Source organism: Plodia interpunctella, chromosome 4, assembly GCF_027563975.2.
Source record: "Plodia interpunctella isolate USDA-ARS_2022_Savannah chromosome 4, ilPloInte3.2, whole genome shotgun sequence".
Classification (NCBI taxonomy): domain Eukaryota; kingdom Metazoa; phylum Arthropoda; class Insecta; order Lepidoptera; family Pyralidae; genus Plodia; species Plodia interpunctella.
In genome coordinates, this window is record NC_071297.1 from 2,813,690 (window position 1) to 2,824,363 (window position 10,674).

A 10,674-nucleotide genomic window follows, 5' to 3' on the forward strand; every position below is an offset into this window, starting at 1 on the left:
TAAATATAGAGGTTTAGCCTTGAAAGCGTGACATAGAGACAGACTTTTGCATTTATAATAATAATATATTTGCATTTATATATTTTGCATTTATAATAATAAATATATATAATAACACGAAGATAATACAACGTATGCATTAATCACATCTAGCTGCTCTCAATAAGTTAGTCCTACGATTAGGCAACTGAGATTTAAAGAAGGCAAAGATCACTTGTAATATTTAAAAAAAAACTAAATAAGCTTAGTAATTGTTAAAGTCATATAATAATTCCAATAACTAAAAAATATATAAAACATGATAAAATGAAGAAGTATACAATTGTAACTTCAGCAATAACCCAGATTCACGCCGAAGTATCACAATAATAACAATAATTGATGAAAACGCCTTGCCCCCACCTAGTTGATAACGGCTCGGCCTCAGTCACTACCAAGAGCTCGTGGTACACACACGCACCATGTCCGAAATAGCGACCAGTCTGTGGGACGAACTCACCAGCCCCATCAACCTAGTTCTCTTAGCTTTCATAGTGTACCTTATTTACAAGATAATACAGTCCAATTTCGAATCAAACGCCCCAGTAGCCCCGCCGGCACCGCCGTTACCAAAAATCCGGAAAGACCTCACAGTTTCTGAACTGAAACAGTACGATGGTACACAAGCCGACGGCAGAGTATTGTTAGCAGTGAATGGTGTTATATTTGACGTCACCAGAGGGAAGAGATTTTACGGACCAGGTAAGTGACTATTTCATTTTATAGGATCATAATGCTAACCAACGTTGAGAGTGGTAATAATAGTCGTGACTCAGCGCTAACCAAAATAAGCATGATAACTTTGACATGCTATTAGCAGATAGTAAAATCAGAGTTTACATGTGATAAGCAGCGATAAACAGAACGCCATGACTTGTAGGTAATATAAGTATATTATGACATAATACAAATGAAATGGGATCCAAGTAATTCAAAAGTTAATGCCCAATCGAAATCGAATTGTATAACGACTTAAATCTTCTCAAAAGACACAATTTACCTCTATGTAATTACCATGCACGAGCGCGTACGACGCAATCTGTGCTCTCCATCCAATATGGCCATCCCTGTCCCTCCTAAGACTGTGCTACATGCGCGAACGGGTGAGACCACTTTGCTTCTATTTCATAACCTACAAACAGAACCGGTTTATGTTTATACTCATAATCATGACGTAAGTTATGTTATCGTTTTATGAACCATCAAACATTGTCAAGCGAACACGGAGCTCGATAAAAGAAACACTGTACTAAGTTTTATTTAAAGGAAAGTATGATATATTCACGACTATCGATAAACAAGATGGACCACCGATCGGATCCACAAATTTGATGTGTTTGCAATGTTTTATGATAATAAGCTTCTCAGTATTCTAATAGAAGATATTCATGATATCAAACATCACAAAATATTTGTGATGTTTTGTGAATATAAAGAAAAAGAATTATGTAGATTGTTGATCTACGATATTATTCCGCATTAAAACAACAGTTTTGGCGTTTGATTTTTTAACTTAAGCATACAGTTTGTTATTTCATAAACGTAACATTAAATTAATGTGAAAAGCGAAGCAAATTATTTCCAAATAATAAATTGCACTATATTTCAATTCTATGACGCACAAAATGTTTGCACGTTACACTCAAATTGAGCCATAAGCCGTAACATTTAAACAATGGTAATAAATACATATTATACATGCAAAAATGGAAAAAACACAGCATACGGTCCACCTTTCAGAATATATTATAGCACTAAATACGTTTATCTTCTACAATGTAGGTGTACTATTTGGAAACCAGTTACCTAAGCCTTGAAAAGCAGGTGTTTTTTATCAAGACTGAATATAAGTGTAATAATGTGGCTATTATTATAGGGTCTTCACATCTTATTATATGTATATAGGTACCATATAATTTTTTATTCATATTTAAGTATTGAAAAGTAAAATTTGGGTCGGTTGTTTTTTTTTAATCCGACCCATGTTTTAATTTTCAATACTTTCAGTGGAGCAAAACTTGATGGATAAACCTAATCTTCAGTTAATAATTTTATCAACTCACTTGAGCAATGCAAAGGCTTTCAGAAAAACAGGCGAGATGTAATTAAATAAATAAAAAATAATATTTCCATTAATTGCCTATAAAATAATTGAAAATTATAAGTACCTAATATAGAATAGGCAATGTAAATAGTAAATACCATTCATCGCACAAACACAAAGAAAATCTTCAAGTGACCTTGCGTCGTTAAATATGAGAATGCACAACCAGTTTAGACTTGTATGGCACTCAAACGCATAGAATGTGTCGTATATGATACAAATACAAGTAATTTGAGCAAACACTATTGTTATATGAACAATGAAAGTATTCATAATTTGTTTTATGCAAAGGTAAACATTATGTTAGACGCTGACTATGAAGCTAGCTCTTCACATGGTAATTCAATAAGACCAGTAGATATAATTTTAACCTCCTACTGGTACCAGCTGAAAATCAGCGCTTTGGCGCATCGCCATAGTATAGCACAGGCTGAACTGTTCGCCTTTTTGACTGACAGCTTATTTTTTGGGTAGTACCTATGTCTTCTTAGCCATGTAACGTGTTTGAGAAGTGATGGAGACAAATGCAATACCGACTTCTAGGCGGAGGAGGAATACTTCGAAAAAAGTATATATAATTTCGACATTCCATAATAAAACCGATCAGTTGATCAACAAATTTGTACAACAACAAAAAATGGCTTATTTTGTCGTAGGTTCAACTCGGTCGCATCATCATAATGTGCCCATAAAATTGCAGTGTTAAAATATCACACTGTACCTACATATTCTTTGCATTATAACCTGGCAGCCTATATATTCGCTCTTTTTCTCATCTGAGCGTTTTCCCAGTTCCTTCCTCAGCCATCGAGCGTTGGAGCCCAGTACACTGACTAGACTCCAAACCTGGCAAACTTAATTATTATATTCGGTCAAAAATCAAAATCAAATCATTTATTCAGAAATTAGGCCTTCACAGGCACTTTTTCACGTCATATTCTAAATTAAATGATGTTTACCAAAGCTACAAACTAATAGCATTTCGGAAAGACCACTGCTGAGAAGAAATGCCGAAAGGAACTCATTCAAACAGTGTTGACCCCTATTATGCCAGAAGGGCTTACCATTTTTTAAATATAAATTTACATAGCGGTATATAGTATACCGAATATAATAAAATAAGTTCGCCAGGTTTGGAGTAACATTTAGACCATGTTCCGTGTACCGGAAACGTTCGGTCAACGGGTCGCGGCTTTGCGGTTTCACTTCAAATTTTAATGCACTCACCTTTATAATCTAAAACACATTGGTGTATGAACTCATAAGGCTACATATACTTATTATTATATAATCATATAGCACGGTGGGTCCATGGTACCAGAAACACGTTGAACCTTGGGTTTTTTTGAAAGTAGCAGTAGGTACCCCTTGCGGGACATGACTATCAGAATTCCCGCTACAGAAAACAGCTACTTAATTCCCATTTACAAAAACGGTTAACCTATAAGGTTAAAAATGTTTTAATTTCTGTCATATATATATTTTAAATCAAAAATAGCAAAAACAACAAATTTTTCAGTATCTTTCGATTAAAATACCTGGTAACCGTGTTCAAAAATCAATTTGCATTTTTACGGGTAAATAAACCGCGAGCAAATAAATAAACCACGATTAATTTTGTCAAAAGTAAATTCATACGAACTGAATACCAAATATCATAGGTATATTTTTTCAAAAAATATCTAATCTAAACTTCAGATAATGTTGTATGATTGGATAGTCAAACTCAAAGACTCAAACATACGAGTACTAATAGTAAATCATAATTTATGAATTTGTGATATTTGCCGTATTTGATTATTTTTATCGTTAATTTCAGATTTCTTGGTTGTGTTGTATTGTAATGGTTTCGCTCTAATCTTTGATGGCTATCGAAATAACAGTTCAGTGGTTTCTTTACATAACAAGTAATTCTAAAGATTTGATGGAAATCATAAGAGAACACGATCTTTTTCAATTTATGAGAATCATGTGTATTGTTGTTTCATAAGAACATTATTTTCTGTAAAATAACTTTATAGAAACCGCAATATTTTATGCATCAACTATATATAGTGCTATGCAAAACATGCACAATATTTTCAGTTACACTAGAATACATAAGTAACTGTGATAAAGTACTTATTAACATACCGCTTACATCTACGAGATAAAACCTTATCAGATATATTCAAGATGCTAAAATGTGGGTAAACCCTTATACGTATAGGCACCTTTTATTTGCCAATAAATAGTAACTTTTTGAAGACAATTTTGTGTCCCACTTCTGGGCTAAGTCATCCCCCTCCTGCTTCCATGTCGTTAGTTTTTTAGAAAGTGAAAATAATTTTGAGAAGAATTTAATTATGAAGAAATATATATGAGGGGGTATCTCATATATATAAATATATTTCTTCACACATTAAATAATTTATATACAGAGACATACACAGTTTTACATGTATCTGTCTTTCATTTGATTGACACACAAATCAAGTTGTTAATGAAGCACAAAAATTACATCCGACCTTCAGTTCAATGCAAAGTCTAGTTGGTTGTATCATCAATATTGGCATTAACTTTAACGTATGCAGAAAAACGCAAAGTACGCCATCTTTTCTTAACGTCAGCGGGGCGCCGGTTAAAGTCAACGTCAAGTTTGATGGTGCAACCTACCTTAGCAATTATGGGTTCTCGTTATGACCTAGGCTCACACTAACGCTATGAACGCATTTTTGTTTTTACAATCACAAATTATGCTATATTGAATAGACGATTTTATTAGGAAATATTATAGTTTTTCACATACAGTTTAGTCACAATTTTCGCCGCCTTTACCGCTTTAGTAAATTGTGTCAGTTATAGTTTTCCATTGGACTGAATTGTGTACAACATTTAAAATACTTTGTAATAAAATCCTGTGCCTTAGTAGTATAATTTGGTAAGATATATTTTTAAGTTTCTGCAATTAAATTAATGAAAATAAAAAAGATGTGATGGCGGCGCTAGTATGCGGGTACATTATATTATATAGATATTCATAAAGCTATAGTGCGCGCTGTAATAGTGCATGTCATTGTCATCAAAACGATAACAATATCTAAAAATAAGTATACATGTAGATATGATATTACTCATGATCACGATGAATTGATTTAAATTATCAAGGAAATAATGGCAGAAAAGTCTCAAAGCGGTCCAAATATTAGCTGAATGAGAAGCGGGAATACAATTTTCCAAATATTATACTCGTATTATGGATCTGTTTTACCGCTGATAAAATACCAAGTCAGTTACTAAATCTAACATGTGGCGTAAAACATTGTGTTTCACAAGTATTGTGACTTGCAAATCACATGAGACAGACTTATCTAACATTAACAGGTAATTTATCTGTCAGATTACAATATGATATCAGATAATCGGAATCTGGTGCCGCTTGTGTCATATTCAGCATATTTATTCCTCTCCGATGCCAAAATAAGAATATCCTCTGATTTAAAAGAAATTAATTCATATTTTATTTCATTTCCAGGTGGTCCTTACTCCGCGTTCGCTGGCAAGGATGCGACGAGGGGTCTTGCGACTGGTCAGGTAGCAGCGAGTGACAAGGAGTGGGATGACACCAGTGACCTCTCGCCTGATGAGGTCGCTTCGGCCAAAGAATGGGAGGAACAGTTCAGAGGTGAGATGGCTATATTTTTAAACATTACATTGAATATAGCCTATTTGCTAATTACAATAATTTATCTTTTTATTTAGTCTTGAATGTATATTTTTCTTATAAAAAACGGTGTGCCCGGAAAGACTATTTAGTTCTTTGAGAGAAAAATTTGGACAATTGGCATGTACAGCCAACCGCATGTCTAGTTACCTAGAACGTCTACAGCGCGGTATAGTGACCAATTTACAATGAATTTGGACATGTTTATGTGGTGTTCACTTTACATACAGCATTATCTTATTGACTAACTGAAATGGAAATCCAGAGTTTAGGCGGACTCTCAAAAGAAGAAAAAAAGGATGCACTTATTTAACAAAAAAAGAAGCCATCCTTCCCTTTCTTTTGTATATCTGCATCTTTTTCTGTTCTCTTAAATCGGAGCGTGTGTAGCCGTTTTCATTCCGTACCCCCGAGGGAATCCCCTTGGGTGCCACGGGAAATTGGATTCGGAACCATGGCACCCCCAAGTCAATCAGTGCAGTGCTTTTGAATATACATCTTGGTGTTAAAACTATGACAACTAACGTTACTAATGATTATACATTTATCTAAATGTAACCTAATGATAATAACCCAAAGTTAGCTGAAAATATTGAACACAAAATCTTGTTTTTTCCAGAAAAATATGACATCGTGGGGCAGTTACTGAAGCCGGGCGAACAACCAAAGAATTACGACAATGAAGAGGAGAAGAAGGAACTGTAGATATTGTTAATTTTTTATAAGGGTTTACCAAAGTGACTGAAACTATTTTAGCCTTTCCGCTGGAGTGTATCTTTAGATTGTTCACATTTTTTTCCCGAAGACAGTGAAACCTATAGACTTTGTCATATTTTCCGTTTCACTCATACAAAAAAGAAGAACAACATTAAAAATAAAGAGACGAAACAAGACAGAGCGCTAATATATTGTGTGCCTTGTCGTGCGTATTACAACATCTACCTTGCCGCTTTCTATGAGATAAGCTCGGAACTTATATGGAAATGATACTCATATATAATTTGGTTACGACACTTTTCTATTGATATTAAAATGGGATGCGCCAAAATTTTCCAATGGAAATTACAACAAATGTTTCCACTTGCTCGTAAATATGGTCTCTGAAATAGTTTGAGTTCTTTTGAAAATTATGGGTGTTGATATACTAAATAAATATTTTTTTAAGGTGATATTTTCGATAGTTTTTTTTTGTTATCGTATTTGATGATTTTTTTTATATGATTTCAAATTCTGAAGTATAAAGAATTATTTGGCCTCTATTAATAAAATGACATAATGTACAAAAACATAGGCTACTGAGAAGATTGTCACTCCTCGACAAATGTCATCGAATGCAACGATGTAGAGCAACGATCAATACTTTTCAAGTTCGATTCGAGAAATATTTATTAAAATATGATCCTCCTAGAGCCCCTTGACCTAATAGCTACCAGTGATTGGTCTATTTGTTTCTTTTTTTACAACTGAGCAACCAAACAGGCATGCGGTTCACATGAGGAAATGGTCTTCGAAGCCTGCAATGCCAGGCGCGATGCCGGCCATCAAGTTCAAACAATATATGGTTGTTTATCCCAGCGTTTCGACCGCTGCGACCGCGCTGTCATTACAATTTTTCAAATATTAACAAAGATAAGAATTAGTTTTACTATCTGACTTTGAAATAACGGTCGAAACGCTCTGAGTATAATTAGTTTAGTCAATGGAATGTAATTTAAAATTTATTAATTGCTCAATTACACATGCAGAACTGACAAAACCTTTAATAGCATGTACATAAAGGAACAATTGGAGTTTACAAAACAAATGTCTAAAATTAACTCGCTGAAATTGAACCCCGTGTGGTTCAATCTTTGAATCTCACTGATGAGATTCAATTCGAGTTCGGTATTTTTTGAATGGTAGCTTTTTGCAACGTTGATTTCGTTGAATAGTGAATGTTAGTTTTCGAACGGTGGAATTTCCACTTCTCGCCTGTCAAAACGAATTCTTATTCTCAGGTACAGTGGATTTATGGCAGTGGATAGGTGGATGTGCTATTGACTATACATTTTTCAAAACCTACATGAACAAAAGATTTCGTTCCTACAGCGAAATTGAAAACATAATTGTGTATGTACCGAAAAAATCAAAATTGTAACCTGCATTCGAAACAGCGATCCATGGACAACAAAATTCAAAGAATTGAGCCCCAGTACTATTTCAAACAAAATACAGCCGAGATTCATTCCTTCCAAACACCGTAATGCCTTAGGGACGAACAAAAACAATACAAGAAACGCGATTCATATTTCACGGCGTTCCCTCGGGAGCATAAACAGAAGCATTTCAAAATGGAAGTTATAAATTATCGGACAAGACCCGACAGGGAGCTAACTCTTTTACCTTGAGAAAAAATACAAGACATAATTCTTGACCTACATGACATAATCTTTCTTTCTTTTCACATTTACGGACAAAAATGTGTTATTATTTTCTTTTGATATGCCAAAAGACTACTTTCTCTCTCGGTTACATTCGTGACATTGTTAACCTTATGATTTTACGACTTGCCTACTTGACCTCAACTCTCTTTAGGAATGCTGTAATTGCCAATCAGCTGCCAGGCCCTCCACATAAGAATAGATACAATTTCTCTATGATATCTAAATGGCAGAATATCGAATAGCTTTCGTTTATCTTTTTTTTTTTAATTACTTATTATACTGAAGTAGCATATGTTCGACGGTTGCAGTATGTTTAGATTTTTTTTTAATAAAGACAAATTTATTTATAACTTAAACTTTCTAAATGTTAGGAAGAAGAGTAAAATGGGATGGAGAGCAGCAATAGGAACTCGCAAGTATGGCTCCTCATGAAAAGTCGCCATTTGCTAAGTTTTAATGGCTTGACCGAGTCGCTAGTATCGCGGCTTTGAATTGTTTTTCAACCGTGCATTTACAATTATTGTCCCGATAGACGTGAGTGCGAACGGACTTATGGTGATGAGTTTCGACCGTCATCTTGCGACGCTCTCGCTCGGCTGTTGGTTCGAAGTCAGATCCACATGACGGTACTAAACTTGGAAATGGCCCGTATTGAGAGGAGGACCACTTCTCACCCCACTACTGGAAGCTTAGGTCTTGGCCCCGCCATCTTTTAATATTTTTAGAATACATTAAAAAAATTAAAAAAGTTGATAAAATACTTGTAATAATGGTTTGTTTGCTGCCATACTTTGGATCGTGCCCCATACCATTGTTCTAAACTAACGTTTTACAAAGATTCTACATGTTAGACCTATGTCCCCATACAAGCCTCGATAGCGGACCGGACCACGTTTTGTTAACTACTATTTGGTAGTTACCAAATTAATAACAACTTTAATTAATGTATTGAACAGTTTATGTACATAAACTAATTAGGAAAGTAAGTGCTGATTTCAAATTAAATTTCTGCCAGCATTACCATGAGAGAAGAGTTGAAAAAAAAGGCAGACCAGCATAAGCAAAGGTGGTCTTATTGCTCAGCAATTATTATCATTATAAATGATAAATATCTCTGTAAGTTTTCCAAAAAGTCTGGCAACATCCTTCAACGTTTTTCAGTAGAAATCCTCACATAAATTAATGAACGCTTAGCACGTTTTCTCAGAACGTTTATCTCACGGGAAATCATGCCATATTTTTATTTTTTTTAATGAACATGAACAGAAATTCCTGTTAATAGGAATGTGCTCAAGCAGCAAGTGTTCATATCTCGGAGTTCCGCAGCTCGCCAGCGCCGACCAATTTCCTCCCGATTTCCCCTCAAGCGACAAAAGCTCTAATCTCTGGAAGGAACTCTATTTTGCGCTTCATTTCACTCAGAATCGTTTTATTAAATCCCCAATATCTTTACTACCTGTATACGTATTTATTCAAATTAATTCAATGTTTATAAGCGCCACGTTCCGGCATTCCATACAAATTTATTTTGCTTGATTGAATGTTGTCAGATCAAAATCGTGACGATTTAAAGGGAAGAGGATTTAAAGAAACTTTTGTCGGGATATTCGATACTTTGCCGAAGGACGTCTTCCATTTTGTTTCTGGAATCGGGGCTAATTTTTTAAGCGCCAAGTATTTGTTTTAACTCCACGAGTTTTCGTGCCAGTAACAAACACAAGTTATTTATTAGAAAATATTGTATTCGAAATTTGAAATGTTCTTTATATTTTGTTTTCTTCTCTCTTAGAAATATTGTTTTTTTATGTCAGCAAAACGAATATATTAAGGGTTCGATTCCCAGTCGTGTTCAGATTTTTTCATCTCATTAATTTTAGAATATATTTATAAAATCTATCAGCAAGATAGAAAAAAAATTATACATAAAATAAAACTGTAAATAAGGAGGGACTAATAGATACTAAAACAATATATTTTTAAATTTTTGTCTGTCTATCTATCTGTATGATACGTTTGTTGCCATATCACGCAAAAACTACTGAATATAATATGCAGTTTTCACAGTTTCATAGGTCAACTTAGAATCTGGTATATGTTTCCTTGCGATATGTTTCTTATAACCCTAGATATTTACAATAATAATATACAATACAATGACTTAGATTCTTTTATAGAAGAAAAAATCACTCGGGTGATACCGCGGGCAAAAGCTAGTACTCTATATTGTATACACGGAAGATATGTATACGAACACATATATTAATTATGGTACGCGTTTCGCCTTCAAACGTGAGAGCTTTGAACGCTTTTAAGCCTTCATATCAAATATCCAAAAAGCTCATTTGGCAATTAAACACATATAAACAACCGCCAACTTTCATATACCGTGGTACATATCCTCATGA

At 34.3% G+C, this 10,674-nt stretch overlaps 1 protein-coding gene across 1 annotated transcript; it reads left to right on the top strand.

Annotated features, from left to right (window-relative positions):
- Nucleotides 1-409: 409 nt before the first annotated feature.
- LOC128669437 (membrane-associated progesterone receptor component 1-like) lies at nucleotides 410-7,015 on the top strand. Its single transcript, XM_053744276.2, has 3 exons — nucleotides 410-741; nucleotides 5,658-5,807; nucleotides 6,466-7,015. The coding sequence occupies exons 1-3, from the start codon at nucleotides 462-464 to the stop codon at nucleotides 6,549-6,551; spliced, it is 516 nt and encodes a 171-aa protein (XP_053600251.1). The 5' UTR covers nucleotides 410-461; the 3' UTR covers nucleotides 6,552-7,015.
- Nucleotides 7,016-10,674: the final 3,659 nt, after the last annotated feature.